Source organism: Lagopus muta, chromosome 13 (genome assembly GCF_023343835.1).
Source record: "Lagopus muta isolate bLagMut1 chromosome 13, bLagMut1 primary, whole genome shotgun sequence".
NCBI classification, from domain to species: Eukaryota; Metazoa; Chordata; class Aves; order Galliformes; family Phasianidae; genus Lagopus; species Lagopus muta.
In genome coordinates, this window is record NC_064445.1 from 3,215,913 (window position 1) to 3,236,294 (window position 20,382).

Sequence of the window (20,382 nt, forward strand, 5' to 3'; positions counted from 1 at the left end):
TCTTCCTTTCCTATCACATTTTGGGCATATTTTCATGCTATCAGAACACTGCTATACTGTAGCAAACAAACTGTAAGCTTCCAAGAAAGCTTTTATAGACTGCTTCTGCTCCATCTTCTTTGGATGAAACATATCAGACTGCCAACCAAAATTAGACAAGGACAATAAAGCATTGATAACCAAGTCATATTAAACAGGCAGTGCCCTACGCATGGTAGAAACAATTCCCCAAGCACTTTGCTAACCCTGCTAAGGGCTCCCACAGTGCACATAACAGAGATTCTTACCAATATCTACAGCACATTCAATGGCCAACAGCAAAAGCCTTTGGTAGGCTGATCATTATAGCAAAGTTAAGTATAACAGTTAATCATTTATGAAACCATTCGGATTCTACTGCTCAGTCCTCCAGCTCATCATTTGGACATTGAGCTTTTGCCTATGCTTCCCACAAAGGCTCGATAGTCACAGCTTTCAAAACCAAATGAGAACTCCAGACAGGCAGCAGTTACCCTAAAGCAGGAAGGAAATAATCCCATATTTATATTTAGGAACCCCATTTGTTACTCACAAAGTGTCTCTCCACATCATCTCTGATGAGCAGAACTATCTCCTCAGTTCTTCATGCACCTGCAGTCAAACAGAACAGCATTAAAGCAGAAAGTCACAGACAAACATCCATAAAGAGCATTTTGCTGCTCAGACCCCATGCATTTTCACAAAACAAACCAAGATTTACACTAAACAATCACACACCATATGACTTCTTTCCCATTTAACTTCCTACAGTACAATTACAAACAGAGAGAAGCAGAAAACATCCCTGCTTGCATGTATGATACTGTTCCTTGCTGCAGGAAAAAAAAAAAAAGGGTGAATTATGAAAACTAATCAAGTGAACCGAGAGAGCACATGCCCTAGATTTTTCAAATAATCTCCTGGTTTAACCCAGTTGTTCCTCAGCCTGCCTATCCCATGAACACGTGCTAAAATGGAAGCTGAAACACATTAAAGCCACTACTGCAAGGGTGAGATGCTGCTCAAATGCTTTATGTACAAGACAATCACTTTAAAATTTTGGCCTCTTCTGTGCAAATTTAATGAGTTCCACTTTTGAGATCTAATATAGTTGATCAAAGAGTGACAGCCTCGTTAGTTGGTTTTTTAATGTCTCATGGGTACAATATCTTACAGCTATTAATCAGAATGAAAGGCTGCAGCCTATCTATAAGTCTATGAACTCACTTCCAATTGAGGATACAGCGATAAAGCTGTAATATTTAAATGTGCTGACATCCTTGAGCAGTAAGCATTACAAAATCTAAGCTCTGCAGTGCCCACAGACAAGCCACAATTTGATTTTCAGTCTTCTGTAAATTTCACATTGTTAGGCATAAGTGAGCAGTAAGAGAAGTCGTAGCTGTAGGAACTGAGTGCTTTGAAACAGCTCATGACTCCTTCCCAGCCCCAAGAAGGAATTTCTTACCACCTTTAGCACTCAAAAGTAAATGAGCATTGTTAGATACACCCACAAAACAGTAAACCTACATCAAGATTTGAAACAGGGCAGTTGACATATAATAAAAAAAAATAATAATTCTGCAGATCATTCTCTCCCAAGTGCTCTGTGCTGTCACAACCAAAATTCTGAGTCCAAAGAGCAAGCTTAGGAGATGCTAGAATAGGAATTCATCAAAAAGAGGCTTTTGCTAAAGCAAATCAGAGACATGAGGCAGAAGACACTTGCACATAATATTTGTAAGCATGAATTATGAATTCAACGTGTGCCCTACACCTTTAAATGTACCATAAGAGCGAGCACCCATCAGAATGCTTAAAAGCACTGAGCTCAGCTGCTCCCATCCACCAACAGGAGAATAGCTGGTAGAATAAGGTGCCTCTTGGCTCCTGGTGTCCCTGTACCTGGAGACATCCTTGGTCCAAACCAAATCCAGGTTTTCCTCTACTAAACATGCCTACTCAGTAAATAGGACATGATTCTACCTCTCCATCATAAGACAGGTTAGGACTAAATTAACCCTGAGTAAATGAGGTTGGCCTCATCCTGGGCAAATATACAGATGGTTTTGTATATATAGCTATACAAGTTTCCACACATCTCCTCTGTGAGGCCAAAGCAACATCCTCTTGATGTGGCCTTCAACAGCACTGCTTATCTGGGTGAATTAACTGCCATGCTCGCTCTAGATCGACTGAAGATGAGGAAAAAAAAAATATGACCTTTCCATTACAAATTAAAAATGGAAAGTAACTGTTTCCATCCTTCTTCTTCCCATCTTTCCCTAGATAGGTTACTCCAAGTCAGCTAAGCTGCAACTTTGTTGAAGTTGGTTTTGGAGCAAAATGCACAGAAAATGTACAACGTACAAAATGCACACAAATAGCGCACAGCAATCTTGCAGTGTGCCTGATAAAACTTAACCTGAATTCCTGAATATACAGGTTCTCCCTTCTTCCAGAAGGAGCTAAATACTACAGAGCACCAAACTACTCAGTCACTAGTTTATCCAACTGGCCTCAAACCTGTCACCTGAATTCAAACCAAGAGCCAGGCTGACTTTGCCAGTGACACCCCTGCACATCTCCTCACCCACAGGTTTCTTTGGGGTGAGATGTGAGCAGAGTGATCTGCTCCTACTGCTCTGCTGGTGAGAGGATGCCAAGCCAGCTACATCGTGAGGTGAAAGCTGAATTCTTGCTTTTGAATGTGGGGCTTTTTCTTAATGAACTGCTGAGAGAACAGAAGCAGCTCCTTGGTTGGAGCTGTTTGGCTGGCATGCAACAGAAAATCAGACGGAATGTCACGCATTGTCTTCCTTCACACTACAGAAAGCTCAAGGTTACAGAGGAGAACAGCACAGTGCAGGGTGGGAAAGCTGATGCACACAGGTGCTGAAATTGATAACTGAAACCTGCCTCTAATTGCCATCCTCATTATCACAGAAATTCAAATGGTTCAAAGGCTTGTTTTCAACTTCAACAACAGAGCTGCTATCACCCGTGCATCCTCACCATTGATCCTCCCCACCTAAGGCAAACAGGAGGAATTCATACCTCTCCTCACAACCTGAAAGCTACTCTGTGAGCATAGAAAGGAAAAAATGATCACTGGCATTAAGTGCTCCCCAACAAGAGCTGGCAGCTGAAGCCCTCCCTGCTGCACAGTTGCCTCACATTTCTGCTCTGTGCTGCTTTGCTGGTGCTGCTGCTCATTTTGCTGCTTCTCTGTATTTTTTCCTTGAGCAAAGAACACACATTCTGCCATCATTCTTTCAGATACACAAATGTACATATTTATGAATAATTACCTCCTACATAACCCATTACATTTGTTGTTAACAACCTTCAGCGTGAGTTTAGGATACAACTTTCAGGAGTGGTGTGGTTAAGACCCATGTGAAATTGATGAGCGCTTCACAGCCAAATTCAGCTACTTCTAATGCTGACCACACTCAAGAAAACCACACCATGTGCTGCTCACACATCAGTGCACATGTGGCAGACACTCTGTGAAATGGTTCCATTTTCATGCACGCATTCCAATACCTGCTAGAAGGCTCTGAAATTTTCCAAGCTGATAAATGAGGCTTCTGTGGGTGGCTTCCTTCAGCAACCAGCTCTTCAGAGGCAGAATGAGTGATGCAAGGCATGTCAAAGAATGCACCAAAAGCACAGTGTAAGAAGCAATGACATGCAAAAGGCCACACATTCTCAATGGACAAACATGAGCATACAAAGCATGGAATGAACATGAAAAATATGCTTGACGTGTTTCTTAAGATCTGACCTCTAGCCTGAGGTTTTTAAGTAAGTTGTTTAAGTAAATGATGTTCAGAAGTTGTAGAGCCAGGAGATGCTCTGATTTAGCCTGACCCACAGCAGAACTGCAGTCCATAGAACCACAACAGAACAGAACTGCTGAAAACACCGGACAATTAAACTAACAGTGAGCAAGTGGCTGAACTCTAGCTTGGGAACACTAATTAAGGACGTAGTTCCACAAACTTAGTCTGACTTAACTACTCACTCAATTGGCACCAAATGTAACATGTCAACCAACTGCACAGTTCACAGAAAACCACTGCCCAATGCAAATAACTGCTTCCCATCAGATGAGCAAGCTGGTTCCACTCACCTGGCACCAGCAGCACCTCCCATGCACACCCTCAGCAGCTGGGCAAGGAGCAGACAAAGAAAGCAGCACTGCACCTTTTAGCAGCCGCTGATTCCATCTGAGATTGAACTGTGCCCTTAGAACGACTTTAATCTCCAAGCTATCGACCATTTAAGAGACTTTCCCTAAATATATAGTGCCCTTCTAAGCATATATTTCTGTTATTCTAAGGTAGGATGTAGAACAGTTTCATTTAGGGAGTTTTCACAGTAACAGGTACCAGAGTTCCATTACTCGTGTGGCATTAACATATATCACATACCACCTGATAATCAATAATTAACAAGTTGATCGTTAGAGTTCTCCATCTACAAACTGCAAGTGTACACAAACATTTTCAAGGAAAAAGAATCTAGTCCTCTCACAGGAGTCTACAGAGCATCCAACTGAAGTTATTAATCACAGTTGACCAAGGTGCACCATTGTGAAAAGCTCATGATGATGATGACCAGAGGGGTTTTTAACCCTCCAAAAAGCCCTGAGACCACAGTTACCAGCTTGTAACCTACATGGATGGCTCCTCTTTTTTTCAACAGTTCCATTCTCCACATTTGGCCACAGATTTACTGCTCAGGAAGGGTTAATCCAAAAGGCACTTTCACTACAGACTGAAAACAAGTGGTTGTAAGAGGAGTTCAGACCCTGCAAAGCCTCCTAGTAACACAGTGCACATTTCAGTACTCTGAAGTCTTCCAGTTCAGGAAGCTTTTCAATCAGCCAGTACATCTCTGACAACAGAAGTAAAAAGGCTCAGAACATTGGAACATATTCCCTTATTTTTCTTTTGTAAAAGCTTTCTTTGCTACATTAAATCTCCTCTGCTATATTGCATATCAGACTATCAGAGCCACTCGCTTCACCGAGAAATGAAATCCTTGAGCAGCCACTCAAGTCCCTGTGTGACAAAGCACCTTGGAATCAGTTCGCCCTCAACTGAGCCTTCCCACCTGTTGTTGCTTTATTCAGCCACATCCTTTACCTGCAGGCTTCATCTAATCCACATCCGTGAAGTTATCTACATATGCAAATAAAGGCCTGGGAAAAACGCTTTAGGACAACATTAGTCAGCACGATTTCAATCATTGCCTGGAAGCTTATTAATTCTGGAGTGCTATTAATGGGAGAAGCAGAAAGTAAGGACTAGATGGCACTGGAATGAGATGGCCCTTGTGGTCCCTTCCAACCAAAGCCATTCCAGGACAGGACATCAAGCTGCAGATCAACTCAAAGGCATCAGTTTCCCCTTGGCTTAACATTATTTTGAGCACACCTCAAGAAGAGAGCCATTGAACTGACATAACTCAGGCAATACCAGGGCACAGGGATACTCACAGCACAACACAGCACATTCACTGGCTTATCATAAGCCTATGATATGAGAATTTAGATAAAAATGTTACTTATTAAGTACCATACAGATACTTCTAACACTGCAGGATTAACACTGGAAACGTAGATTTCTAAAGCTACTTGTCCTAGAAACAGAACGTTCATCACTTCCCAAATACAAGGACCTTGCACAGCAGCACAACACCAATCCAGCTCTTCCAGCCCCAGTAACCATCCCAAAGGAAGAGCCAGAGGTACGAGAATCATTTCCACCCTTAAAACTCTTCTCCACCCCACTACACAGACCATTAATTGCCCTTTTCAGCTACAGAGGACAAGCTTCTGCAAAGGCTGAGGGCAGCCAGCTCTAACAATGCCTCCTTGTGCTGCACACACAGCTTTGCACATACAAAGAGCTAAACAGCTTTGCATCTATCAATTGTTCTGACAGATGAGCTAATCTACACAATTAGATCCAAAGTTACAATTTAGCAATTGCAGAATTTTACCAAAGGAGATTTCTGGAATTTTCAAGTTATTAAGACTGCCTGGCATTTCAACTGTATTAACCAGCTTTTGAAATCCTTATGTAAGAACTGCTCAGGAAAGAAATAAAACTGTTGCGGTCAAAGAGTTCTACAAGAGAAAGTGAAATATTTTTCTTTTGAACATTCATTTTGAGCATGTTTGGCATTTAAACTGCTATGAAGAGTTAAGATAGAAGGAGTGCTTATTTCCAATTGATTACAACCAATTCATGATATTCAACAATATCAAAGCCTTCTAATTTCTGTCCCTGTGAAGGCTGGCTGATAGTGTCAACAGCACCAAACTCAGCTGAAATTTACACTTCACAAGCATGCTTCTCACCCACACAGTCCCTCATAAATCATCTGTTTTGTACAGGGAAAAATCCAGCAGAATAATTTTCTATGCATTAATTTAGGGATGCCTATTGCAACAGAAGAAGACAAAGAATATAGAGCATGATGTACACAGAAACCTTTACTTACTTATCCTTCAGAATGGAAAGTTTTATACTACCAGCATCACAGAAATATCTGACAATTTTGATCAGCACTCCAGATGATCTTAAAAGGTACTTGCCTTCTCAGATACAGAAGCCTGGTAACCAACTCCTACTGTATGCTTCATGCAAGGAAAACACCTTGCAGAAGTCAGATACGAAAGGCCAGACCAAAAAGCTGCTGAACCAAGCTACTTGTTCAACAGCAGGCAGCTCCCAAGCAGTGCAGGTAACAACACAGCACTGCACTGCTGACAGCCTTCATGAGCTGGTGTTTTAGGGTCTCTCTCATTCCAACTGCATTCAGAATGCAGTTTTCACCACTCCATAATTCACTTTCCCCCTCTGTTAATAAATCTAATCACATTTCAAACTCGTTTGTCTTTATGGTATTGCATGACAGTGGAGCATTACAGCCACCACCTCCCATCTCATGAAGCAGCACCCATAGCAGCCCTCCCAGCTCCAGAGCCCTCCCTTACCAACCCCATCCCTGATTCACTGTAGCGCTCCTTCACTGCACAAGAAGCTGGAAGCACACCTCCCCCAAGCCATACAATATACTGCCTAGTTATGTTAATTGAACAGGAACACTTTCACTGGGGTTTAGCCATTTACATCAAATTAGTTGCATAGACAAAGCATCTCAACTTTCTTACTGTTCATGGCAGGATCCCAGGGCTATGTTTCGCCATTCCCAAGTAGTCCAGGTTAATTTTGACATCTAGAATAAGGTTCAGGAAGAGAAAAAAGAAGTGTCACACGTTTGCACACTATTATTCACTGTAAATGTTATTTTAAAGAACTGCAAGGTACAGCATCTCCAACAGAGCTAACTATTGGTTTCTGCAGTGTTTTGAGCTGTCTCCACTGTGAGTGGAAAATTGGACAGCCCCCGCTCTTGCCTGCAGGGAAAGTTGATCTAACTTGCTACTGTCGTGCCCTGCTCTTCTTCCATGTATACAGAATCTCTCATACACAATTCTGCAAGACAACAGCTCCCAGTACAAGTCAAACACAATAGTATTGTTGAAGGCAAACGTCAGAGCCAATTTTCAATTAAGCTTGTCAGTCTCTAGATCAGAAGCACAGCCACCATTTTATATAAACCACTGAATGCACAGAAGCCCCAGGAGGTATGGAAGTCCTAGCAGAAGTAATGCTTGCATCATGCCACTAAACCAAGCATGCTTTTATAAATTCAGCTCACAGTTGCTGTCGCTGCAGGAAGCTATCTGGCTGGGCTTACAAAAACACTACAAGTTACAACTGAGCTGAAACAGGATAAAGTTACAGTGAAAGGTTTCACAGCCATTTGAAAGTCATCTTTCTGTGCGGAAGGAACAACTGGAGAGCAGAAGAGGAGAGGAGACACTGCTTTTCTTTGTGACACCACAAAGCCAGCGCAGCAACTGCCAAGGGAAAGCAGCCAGGCACCCCTACGTGCAGAGAGCACTCAGTAACACTGCCATTTCCAATGGCAGCCTTTTCTTAATTCTTTCCAATGCAAAGTGTGGAAACACTGGTAGCAGTGCTGCCTGCTTCTGCTTCCAGTGTTTCCTCTCAGAAAATAAAATTAAAGCATCACGGCAACCTGCATGCTCATATTCAGCTAGCACCAATACATTACTGGCACTTCTACAGTTCAGTGAAAGGATAGGGATATTTTCTCCAAGGACAAGAGCCCTTCCTAATGTGAAATGAAGTTATGCATCTACCTAAGCTAAACAGTGAAACTAACAAAAAATAATAGTGAACACTCTGTTAGACAACAGTTTAACCAAACTTAACCAAAACAGAGGAGTTACCTGAAGGTCAGATACATTACTGCAGTCATTTCATTAAGTGCTCTTCCTGTTGATGCTCCTTTAAACGCATCAAGTTGCTTTACCTTTTATAGATACCCATCTATGTACGGCAGTCAGAAAGACTCACGTTCCAGATCTAAATAAATATTCATGTGCCAGGAATGACAAAGTCTGTATCATGGTTCATTTTAGTGAAGAAAGCCAGGAAGAAGCAATCAGAAAGTAGACTTCTGCTGGCAAGAAGCCCTCTAAGAACTGGGCACATGATCCAGGCTTCCCACCACCCTGCCTGAGTAGCCCATATAAATCTCCATCTATGCAAAGCAGTGTCAGGCTGCTCCAATGACACACACAAGCATTACAGTGGAGGTCTTTATGAAAAGCCTTCAGCAATGAAAAACTAGAACAACATCAGACTTGTTAGACACATCTGGGATGGCACTGAGACAATGAAGTCAATACAAAGATAGCGTTTTTCCCCTCCAGCCCACTCCTTTCTTCCTCCTCCCCATTCCTTTCTCCACCATTATTCATTCTTGATTCAGGAACATGAAGTGCTGCCACGCAAACTCTTCTCTCGCAGTCATTTTCTGGGCTTACTCCCTCCTACTATTAATTTTACTAATGAATAGACGATCTCAACTTGTAAAGGGAGCTGACTGGAACCATAGTGTTGATTCTTTTGGGGGCGTGCAGGGAAGACAGGACAGAGCAGCACAGAACCCAACAACATACCCTGCAGCATCCCCAGCCTGGCAGCACAATAAGAGCACCTTGGTTATCACCCTGCACCCCAATAAGCCATGCCTATATCTCACTTTTTACCCTCGTCTCTGCCTGTGGAGCACACTTTTAGCTTCTGAACCTCTGTTCTGGATTTGGATCTCCTCCTGGACACATCTGTGCCCTAGAGGTGCTCATCACCCTCAGCTGCATGTCACTGCTCTGCCAGAAGGCCACCAGCTGAGCTGCCCTTAAGTACTTTCTAACCTATTTACTTAGGATCAACTGATACAAAGGCTGATTATTTGAGCTATTCAAACCACTCCAGCTTATTTTGGCTGTCATGCCACAGAAGAGCTCACACAATTGTCTCAGCTGCTAGAGGCAAGGTTAATAGCCCCCTTAACAAAACATTTGCCTCTTCCAAACCTGGGAACGACATCCAAGAGCAAACCAAGACACGATATCCCTAATGGCACCCCAAAAGAAACCACAGCTCTTCGCACGATCATCACTATCCAAGGATCTCACTTGAAAAGGAAGACAAGTTTTGCTTCTATTTGCTCAGCCTTTTCCAAGGAAAGGCTCTCACCCAACTCCCAGAGCCCTGTGTATTAACACTGCTCACAAGCCTCAGTCCTTGAAGGCAGACAAAAATCAGGTTGCCTTAGGGCTACAAGCACAAAAGTGATACCATCCTATACTAAAGTTAGACTATACGCTTAGTAAGATATTGCCTGTGATGCTAACTCCTTCATTATTCCACCGTATCCATCCCCCCCACAAGGCTTACAAAAATAACAGGTGAAAGTTTATGGTAAGCATAGTAAGATTTAAGAACAGAAACTGCCCTTGTTTTGTGATGCAAAGCAGAGAATTCAAGGTCTTGGTCCATTTGGCTTTAAATAGTAGCATCTATTTTACAAGAGAAAAAAGAGTAACATCCTAAGTTAGAGGTACTCCTCAAAAGCCACAAAGCACAGCTTTTCATTAGTAATTAAAACATTTTCTTAGGAAAGTGTATTAAAGCCTAGAATTTATCAATCAAAAGTAGCGTGAGCTTCTAGAAAGCCTGCTATCAGATTCATAGCTCTGCAAGAACACTTCATTAACAAAAAGCAAGGCATCACAGTGGGAAGCCTGAACACCTTGGGATCACCGTCATTTGCAAAAGGAGATGCTGTGGAGTTGTACCAAAGCAGAGCCTCATTGCAAACTCCTCCATGAATTCAGCCTTACTTCAAGTTATTAAAGCACTCCTGACCAAGATTAGCCTATCTGCAAAGGTTCAGGACAGACTCACTGACCAACATCACTACGATAACTGGTTGAGTTGACAACACATCAACTCTGAGACAGCAGATATCACCCTTATCTCATTACAGCTCTCCTTTAAATGATGAAACTCCTGGTTTGGCCATGAAAGACAATCTCTAGGGAAGATATGGTGGCAAGACCCACTTGGATTACCAAACACTACAAAGTAGCCCTCCTATCATTAGAGATGTCAGTGGTTCACACTGCCCACGTGTAATGAAGAAGAGTCAGTGAACACCTGCACACTTACCATTACTCCCCCACAACAAGTGCAAGTACCCTCCAGAGGATGCTCTATTTGCATAGCCACTCAGGGAGCAAAGGCAATGCAGCTTGGGCAGTCCAACAAATCAGATATTGCTGACTTGTGTGTGTTTAGCCTTCAGTCCTCTCATAGCTCAACTGTTAAACCAAAGTTTCCCATCTGAAGGTAGAAGTTTTCCAAGTCTTCAGTTCACACAAAACATCTCACATGGGCCCCTCATGGAAATTCACCCTATTTAATACTGTAAACAAATAAACTTAGAACGTTGGGCACAACAGCCCAGCTCAATTTTCATTTTAGATTTTTTATCACTGCTAAATTACAAATTCAACACTGAGGAAAGCAAAGGTGGTTGCATTATTTTCTGACCAACATAAGCACATGACCTTTTAACATAAGCACAAAACTGCATTATTAACATGCAATGGTGTTTTGTAACTTCCAATTGCTGCTACAGAAGTTATTCACAAGCAACAAACAGAAAGTTGACCGGGGAGGGGAGGTGGGAGGAACGAACTATTAACGACTTCTACAACTCTGGCCCCCTCAGCAGATAACCGGCTATAAAAATACACAGACCATGTGCCAGAGTGTGTAGGATTCCAGTGCCACTCGTGGCTTTCTTTAAATAACAGATGTGCTACTCACTTCCTCTGTTCTATTCAAAATCTGTGGGCAGCATAAGCTTGCCCAGAACCGTGCCTGTGTTGTAACAGCAGAGCTACAAGAAAGCTGGGCACTGAGGTGCTTGAGTCCACAAGGCAAAAGAGCAGCCCACCTTCCCATGGCTTGCTCCAGGAGACTGCCAGTGTCTGTGAGAAGGACACAGCCCAGCATTTGGGTGCTTTATTTCAGTGCAGAATTCACACTCTCATACCAACTCAAGCCTCCAGTAAGATATTTGTGTGGCTCACCCAGCTCCCGTGCAGGCAAACTAGCTGGAGAAGATCTAAAAGGCGCCCTGAAAGCATGAGACGTTTGAAGCGTGAGGATCGCATCCCTCTGTGTGCATTGGGAGGAGAGGGATCTGCCTCCCCTCACATCATTCCTGCCTCGACTTGTGAGAGCAGCAGGAAGGTGTAGCCACAGGCTGAGAACCTGAGCACACCACCACTGAGTGGGTTTCACTTCCCAGGAGATAAGCAGCACTAAAGGTAACCCCACTGATCGGCTTTTAAAGGATTTGTGGATAAAGAAATGAAAGAAAATAAGATTTGGCATTTTCTTATGGAATTATGTCAACATATAGGAATAAAACACTCAACAGAAACAGATTTTCCACTTCAGAGCGTTGGATGTCATGCCAGTACGGCAGAAGATTGCTGGATAGCTCAGACCTTCACCTTGCCATATTGCTGGATATCTCACATTAGCATTATCAGATAAGGTCACTTTCTCAAAAGAACCAAAGTTCCCACGATGCTAAATGAAGTGTGGAATACAAATACCTTGAAAAGAGCACAGACCACTCATGAGATCTTAGAAAACAATCAGGAAAAGGGAATTAAATTGAAATCCACTTGTTTATCCTTGCTTTCTTGGATCTTGGGGTTCTCTTTAAGATTTAATCATTGTATACCCCAAAAATTCTATTCGTTGTTCTTGTGATGTGAAACATAACCTTCCTCGCAACAACAGCTTGCTCTTGACCAGAGGTGCTGGAACAGCTGCCCAGAGAGGCTGTGGATGCCCCGTCCATCCCTGGAGGTGTTCAAGGCCAGGTTGGATGGGGCCCTGGGCAGCCTGGGTTGGTATTAAATGTGGAGGTTGGTGACCCTGCATGTGGCAGGGGGTTGGAGCTTCATGATCCTTGAGGTCCCTTCCAACCCTGGCCACTCTGCGATTCTGTGAAGTCAAGCTTGTTTACTGTGTATCACAGTTTTCATTTGTCATCTTGCTAAAGCAAGGTCTGCAGTTTCCCACTGGTACAGACCAATGAACTTGCCTTTCTGTTTGTTTTTCTCACCAAGAACAAAATTCCTTCACTGCAAAGACAAAATTGTACATTCAAAGAGACCAGCAGATTGAGATGCTGAGCAATGCAGTAACTTAATTACTTCTAAACCCTCAGAGCTGGAGCAGGTACTTAAACCATCCCATCCCTGCATTCAACCACAAGATATGGGCAAGACAGCCTTGTGTTGACAAGAGTTCAATAAATGAGATGGGACGTCCTGGACATAGAGAAGGTCTCTAACCTAAAGGAGTTTCTTAACTTCCAACTTCATCCAAATAAAAAGACTTCAGACAGACAGCACAAACAGGCACATACACCAGAGGGAAGAAGGAGCCAAACAAAGGAGTCCAATCCTATGGGTAAAAAGCCTCACCACCTTGATGACTGAGAGCCAGTTCTGTTTCTGGCCCCATCCACACCTGCAGGAAAATCTCAGCATGTGTCCTGCCCAGAGCATCCAGTGTGCATCAAACCCAGGCATTGGGGTCCCTCAGAAAGAAATGCAGAGCACGTGATCCATATATTCAAGTAGGTATGCAGCACCTGGTAGGGCTGATAGTCTTAAGCTCTACTTTCACCTGTATGTAAGTATTCACACAGTGTAAATATTTCCCACTAAAACTAAACAGAATGGCTTTAAAATGGTAAGCACATTGGCACTGCCAAGTAAATCTCATGTATTTCACAACGATGGAATACACCACTAAGCAGCTGCATCAATTACAAACATCTTAAAACAAAAGCCCCAAGAAATCATATGACCAGCATCATTAGGATTTACAACGAAGCACTGTTTCCACAAATGGAAACAAAAAGACATTCCCTGCAGTGAGTTTAAAGCAAAACCATTGACTAACAACACAAATCCATCACTGCTGCATTTTGCAAAATAAATTAACACACACTATTTTAAAAGTCCTTCTCAAAATAGGCATAGATACCAAATTCTAAGGTACTGACCATGGGATCTCTTTTGGATTTTCTTTTAATGAGTCTTATACATAAGTCAAGGGGATCTGCCAAGCTCTGTCCCAGCTCACAAGCTATTGTATAGAACTAATAGAAATACAGCTATGGGAATTTAGAGCTCAAAGCATATAACCCTGAAAGGAAAGCAGAACACATTGCCCCATCTATTTAAGCTCTTACCTACCTCCCACTCACACTGACAGCCATAAACACGACGCCACAGTTGTGATAAAGGCATCTACCCATGTGAACTTAGCCTGAGGCCATCGAAGTCAGCTTTCCTAAGCTATTAGAAGTCATTAGAAAAGTTTGGTGCCATCGAAACAGAGCAATGGGCACACACTGAAGCCTCTCTCAGAGGCAGCTGGTGCTTAGAACAAATGGCTCCATTTGTTCACTCACACCACACTGCAGTACCTCTAAGTTTTGCCAGCACAGATGTGAGAGAGCAAAGAAAGAAAAAAAAAAAGCCACATGCTAAGAATCACAGCAACTTCAGCAAGGACAATGAAAAAGAGCATTTTAGACACTTTTTGCTTGTAGTGTTTGTGGAGGTGATACAGTAACACTAGTAGTAGCACTTCTGGCAGAACACATTGCAAATTCATTTGGAGTCTCCACCAGCAAGTGGTATTTGTAACATTGATTAATCACCCCTTTCTAATAGCTGGACCATGCTAAGAGCCCTTGGTGTAATGCTGCTGGAACTGCCAATTCCAAAAGTGGAGGTTATGCCTTTAGGTCAAGGCAGCTTGATCTCCACTATCAAAGAACAGCTACAAATATATTATACTGAGATGCACTAAACATGAGACAGTTTGCAGCAGGTTTGTTTTTTTTTTTTTAAAGGCACTTGATGCAAAACAGAAATCATCCTTAAGTTTACCAGAATCCAGGGGCAAGGAAATCAAAGCTGTACTCCATGCCCATGGGGTTGGTTCCCTATATCCAACCCACATGCAAGCACCAGAGCCCTTCCTGCTGGATACAGCAGAACCACAGCCTCACATGATTTGCAGTTTGGTGAGCCTTTAACAGAACAAGCGGAATAAAACCAAAACCTGACTTGTGAAAAGCCACTGCAATTCTTTTTTGTCACCTGGTGGCAATCCAACGCTCCCTAGAAACAGAGCTGCTCCTTTGAAGCCCAGCAGCACGCTGATTTGCGCTGGCGGCTTTGAACTTCAGAAGCAAAGGGAAATGTTTAGAAGCACAATTTTGAAAAACACGGAATCAAAGAGATGAGAAGCAGCCTCATTTAGCCCAAGTTGCTGCCCAAACTTTTACTATCAGCACGGCGGTGCATTTCTGTGCTAAGTGGCACTGCAGAACAGGCTTCACCACACAACCACCAAAGCCCTGGAAGTTCCCACCAGTGTTGTCTCTTCGCACAGCTCATTGACAAAAGAAGGAACGCTGCTCGGTGCCACCATCCCTCAGTCCCCGGGCTGCATTTCTATGAGCCAGGAGGCATTCCTGGCACAGAGTTTCTTGGCAGGTCCAAGCCAGCATCAGCCTCATTAACACTCAGAGCATTCAGGATAACGAGACCCTCGCCAGGCAGAGCTGATGTGCAGAATTACACACGGAATGCAGGGCGCCAAGTTAACACCGCACTTCTTACACGAAGACGAAAAGTCCTTAATAGGGCTTAATAACAGCAGAGTTCGGCCTGAATTTTAGTGAAGGAGAAGAGATCAGCGAGGTACCCGCGACCCACAGCCCTACTTCTACCGCCTGCATCCCACAAACAACCGCGGGACTCCGCCGTCCCATTTACAGACCGCAGCGCAACCAACAGCAACGGGCTGCGAGGGCCGAGAGGAGGAAGCAAGGACCCCGTGGCCGAACCACAACGCCCGGAAGAAGGCAGCCGGGTGAACCCTGCCGCGCGGAGCCCCCCAGCCCCGTCCGAGGGGCGGCGCGCAGGCCCCGCGACCCCCAAGTCCTCCCGAAGCTCCCGAACCCGAGCCGGGCTGAAACGCACAGCGCCCACCTCGCACCCCTCACTCACCTGCGAGCCACGGCCGCGGGCCCCGCTCCGGAGCGCTCCCCAAGTACCGAGCGCGGCCCCGCGCCCGCCGCCTGGCCACGCCTCCCCGGGAGCGCGCTTCACCGCGTCAACAAGGCGGGTTCGCGCATGCGCGAGAGGAAGGCGTATGGGGGTGGAGCATAAGGCGGGGAACGATAGAAAGGGGCGTGGTCTATAAGGCGGAGGAGGCGTGGTCTAACTGTTTGTGGGCGTGGTCTACGAGCTGGGGGCGGGGCTAAGGAAGGGGAGCAGGGCTGGTAATTTGGGAGCAGCGTCGTTAGGTAAGGTTAATTGAGGTCATGCCGTGCGGCTGCCTGCTAATTAAAACGTTTCCAAACTTCCTCATTAAAGGCAGCGCTACAGGTGTTCCGGACCCTATGCAGGTTGCTCCGAAAGTAATGCCTCCTGTTTATTTCCACGAGAACTACCCGGCCGCAATGAGCCCTGCAACGTTAGTCGACAGAGCACATTCTCAGCTGCAAAACTGTATTTTTTTCAATGTAGCCAGGTCATGCAAAGAGAACAATACCCGTTAAGAACATTTCCCATTCAAAAATTTTTATCTGATTTTATCCAAAAAAAGAAAGAAATAGTTCATACGTGCCACGTGTGCTATCACCAACTCATTCTGAATGTCTTCCATAAGTTATAGCAGTATCTATTACAAAACTGAATGCAGAACTTGGGTAGAAGAGGAACTGAGACCTACTATGCTTCAGTTCCACGTGAGAAAGTGCATCCCCGCTTGCAGTTCTGCAGATATTCTCTGCTGAACTTTGCTTGAGCATCTTAGTAGCTCCAACCGCAGCACCCACAAATGTGTGCTCCCAGCAGCATTCTTCAGCTGCTTTGATTTGCTTTGCTTGCGAAAGGAACCTTGCAACCCCTCCTGTGAGTGCTTCAAGAGCAATGCAAGAGGCATCCACCCACTGCTGGCCCTTGGAGTGAGCTCAGGGACTCTGCAGGCACTGCTTCTGCCTCCCTGTTCCTCTTGGCTTTTCTGTGTGCTGCAGTCTGGAAAGTAGTGGCTTTCAGGATCAGGACCTTTGTGCCTTATCTATACTGAAAATGTTCTGTGTTCAACATATTCATATTCATTCCACAGTAACAGCCTGAAAAATTCCAGAAAAGAGGAACAATTTATTATCTGAAAAAGTGGTGCTGGGCTGGCACAGCTGCACAGGGAGTGGTGGGGTCACCATCCACAGAGGTGCTCCAGAGCCATGGGGATGTGGCACTGAGGGATGTAGTGATGGGCATGGGGTGGGCTGGGGCTGGGCTTGGGGATCTTAGTGGACTTCATGATCCTATGATTCTATGACCTGCTCCCATTCCAAGGAGCTGTCAGGGCAGACACGTGATGTCCTGTGCTCCATCCCCACTTCCAGCAGCAGGCACTTCCCAGGAAGCCCAGCAAGGCAGTGCCCATCCCATTTCCCAGGTAATTCCTGTGAGGAGAGGCCTTTTCCCAGGTCAGCAGTGAAAACAGCACACATGTGAGAAAATAGAAGTGCCAGCCTTCCCTGGTGCTTTGGGGCAGAGAAACAGGGCAGAGGATTTTTGCCTCTCTTCATCCTCTGTACAGTCTCTCACAATGGAAATGACAACTAGTTGGGCCAGCAGAGAACCACACTGTTGTGACAGTCTCCTCTTCCAGGCAAAAATGCAACAGAACAAGGAACAGATCAGCACAGACATCACTGCTACTCTCAGAGAAACATTTCCAATATAAGTGGAGCACTTCACTAGAGAGAAATAGTCAAAATATTAAAATATGTAGAAAGGAGGGGATTATTTTGGCCACTGAGCATTAAAATTCATCAGGTGTGGGGAAAAAAAAAAAAAGGAAAGAAAGAAAGAAAAAAAAAAGCAAAAGCATTCAGACCTGAGGAGTTTGGAAGGATAAATGAGATGTGAAAGGAATCGAAGAAGGAAGGGAAAAGCACTGCAGGAAGCACAGTTGGTGACATGCAGCAGAGGAGGACATCCTGTGCAGTCGGAGGTTTAAATGCCTCAGGCATTTGGAGTGGTTGCAAAATTTAACATAGCAGCTACAAAGGCAGTATCTGACCTAAATACACCGCTTGCATCCTTTTATTATCTGGGGCTACCATTTCCTTTCATCACCATAGGCCCATTGCCCAGAGTATAAGTTGCCATGGTGGACACACAACACGTTTTAGACTTCATCTTGCAAACTCTTGCAGGCCTGTGGCATTTACATTTGCAATGAGGACCTCCTCATCTTCAGGCACTGACACATAGCCAACCCTTTCCATCTGCAGCCTGCAGTCCCAGCCCATGCCCTTCACCTCCCAGCATTTCATTCACAGAAGACATCCAGACCTGAACATTACTCATTCCCCCCACCGCTGCTTTCGTCTTTCCTTTCTGACCGTATTTGAGATGTATTTTTATGAAGAGTAGTGTGGCTCCTGAATTGTAAGTTATATATTTCTTTGCATGGCTCTATTTCTTCATTTTTGAGGGAGGAAGGAGAGGGGTGGCAATGTGAAGTTTGAATCACAGATTTTCAGCAAGTCCAAAGTCTCAGTTATCTTATTTTTTAAGCCAGATTTGGATCTTCATCCTCTCTTTCTCAACACTTTGCTCTGTCTGGATTTTAGTGCCCTAGGAAAAAAAAAAAAAGCAAACAGCCAAACACAATTCTTTTTTTTTTTTTGCTACATCATAAGTGAAGCAGCACAAGTGAGGAATGCTCCAAAAAAAAAAAAAAAAAAAACATCAAAGAGCAAAATAAAATACTCAACTTCAACTATACGTTTCTAAAACGTGCATTTTGTCTTTTAATATCATTTCCATCTATGTCTCTTACAATTCACCCCTTCCTGCACCCACAGGTTGGGATGGATGAGGAAGAAGCCCTGCTCCACTCAACACAGGTCAACACAATGGAGGAGGAGTGACCTGAGCCAAATATGGGACTTCTGTATATATAATTCTGCTATCAAAGCAAGATGCAGACTTCTGTCATATACCATTTGTTGTATCAGAAGAAAATGATTAAAAGCGAGTTTTTGCCTCTCTGTTGGAAATGCTGATGCATTCATTGCTGATTTCTGAAGCACTGCTCCTTTGCACAACATCTGATCAAAGCTGGTTTCGACACGTGTTCTGGCAGAAGACCTCCTGTTACCTCTCACAGAACAAGCACAAGTTTACCACTGTGTGTCCCTGCTCTCCTGATGGAAGCTCAGTCTTTCTGCAGCAATCGATTGCTCTTAGACCCAAGCAATCCATCTTCCGGCTAATTTCCAACAAAGATCACAATGGATGTAAAATAAATTATTGATTGCTGCCAGGAAATGCATTAACAAATCTGTCTCAAGCTCAGTGGTTCCAAGTGGAGCAAATTTATTAACTGTCACTGATGGGGAAGTCCTCAGTAATCAGCTGAGCTGACCCAGTAGGAAAGGAGCTTAGTGCACAGCAAGCTGCCCCTGAACCAGGTCAAAATGGGATGGTACAAAAGGGAATGCTTCAGAAAGAAGCTTCAGGCTGCCACAGAGGCAGCAAAGTGTGCATTTGCAGAGTTATTTCTTCAGAGATAAAGGAATCATCATGAAATGTGCTTGCTCCGCTGAGACATCACAGTGTGTGCACAGGATGAGCAGAACCTCATGGCGTGGGCACAGCTTATTGCAAGGTATTTTACTGCTGAAGTTGTGCAGATATAAATCCTTCATTGCACTCAAAGTCCGTGCTTTTGCCTTGCTGGCCTGCAAAAGAGTGTTGACTGTGGAGGGAAAGTAAAGCAGCCGTTCAGCCTGACGTGTTAGCAGTAAGAGAAAGTTTCAGTTATTGCCCATGGAATGGATGTGACTGAGATATACAACGCCAGAGAGGAAAGAGGTGAATTTTAGAGATCCTCTCTTGAACCAAAGTAAATGGCACAAGGTGAAATTCACAAACAAAAATGCAACTTAGCAGATATTAGACACCCCTCACACCCACACAGGGCTCTCTGTTCTGAGCAGAGATTTGCACTCTGTATGACCTGTGGGGCACATTTGACAATAAATAACTACACTCAGTCCATAGCATCACAGATCCACTGTGTTCAATATCCCATAGCTTGTGTGGGATGCAGAGAAAGCAAGAGCAAACTCCGATGTACCACAAGCCCAGTACCCACTGCTGGGTTATCATCCCAGACAAAATGTGGTAGAGGAGCCCTGGAAAACTGCTTGGCAGGTACACCTCCTGCCCATTGAATGTTCAGCTCCTACCCTTCTCAGAGCTATGTAAAAGCTAAGTTTTATCTATGAGAAAGAGGAGGAACAGCAAAGGTTGCCAACACTTGGAGAAATCCCGACACTCTGGCCCTATTCTCTATGCCCCAGGGCCATAGATCACTTGTTTGCTTTACTGCCAGGGGGATATTTTTTCAATTTAAAGGATTTGATCCTCTGTGTTTTGGCAGAAGTTCTCAGCAGCACACAATTTTCCCTTCAATGAGACAAAATGAATTAGCGTGAAATGGGGGCTGTAAATCACAGGTCATCAGTATTGGCAGGGAAATCATAGGTCCTTGGCAGCACAATAAATACCAGAGGTGAACGCAGCCAAATGCTTTAAAAACTCAATATTTATAACACTGATCACAGCTGCAGGGCTGTAAATAGTGCTTCTGAGTGTTGGGATGTATACCTCACAGAAATCTGTCCATAAAGTCTGCCCACAGTGTACAGGGGCAAGCCCTGTGAAATTAGCATCAGCAGTGAAACAAAAGCAATGGA

The 20,382-nt window shown here is 44.1% G+C and overlaps 1 protein-coding gene across 4 annotated transcripts in view; it reads right to left on the reverse strand.

Annotated features, from left to right (window-relative positions):
• Positions 1–15,733, reverse strand: part of KLHL13 (kelch like family member 13) — a 66,222-nt gene extending 50,489 nt beyond the window's left edge. The window contains exons 1-3 of one of the 4 annotated variants that reach the window (XM_048959871.1): positions 15,605–15,726; positions 7,211–7,275; positions 572–630 (exon numbers count right to left, since the gene is read on the reverse strand). In XM_048959871.1, the coding sequence (XP_048815828.1) occupies positions 572–591 (20 nt within the window). In that variant the 5' untranslated portion in view covers positions 592–630; positions 7,211–7,275; positions 15,605–15,726. Of the gene's footprint in view, positions 1–571; positions 631–3,567; positions 3,641–7,210; positions 7,276–15,604 lie in introns of those variants that run through there. The other 3 variants (XM_048959872.1, XM_048959870.1, XM_048959873.1) reach the window with 3 other exon arrangements.
• Positions 15,734–20,382: the final 4,649 nt, after the last annotated feature.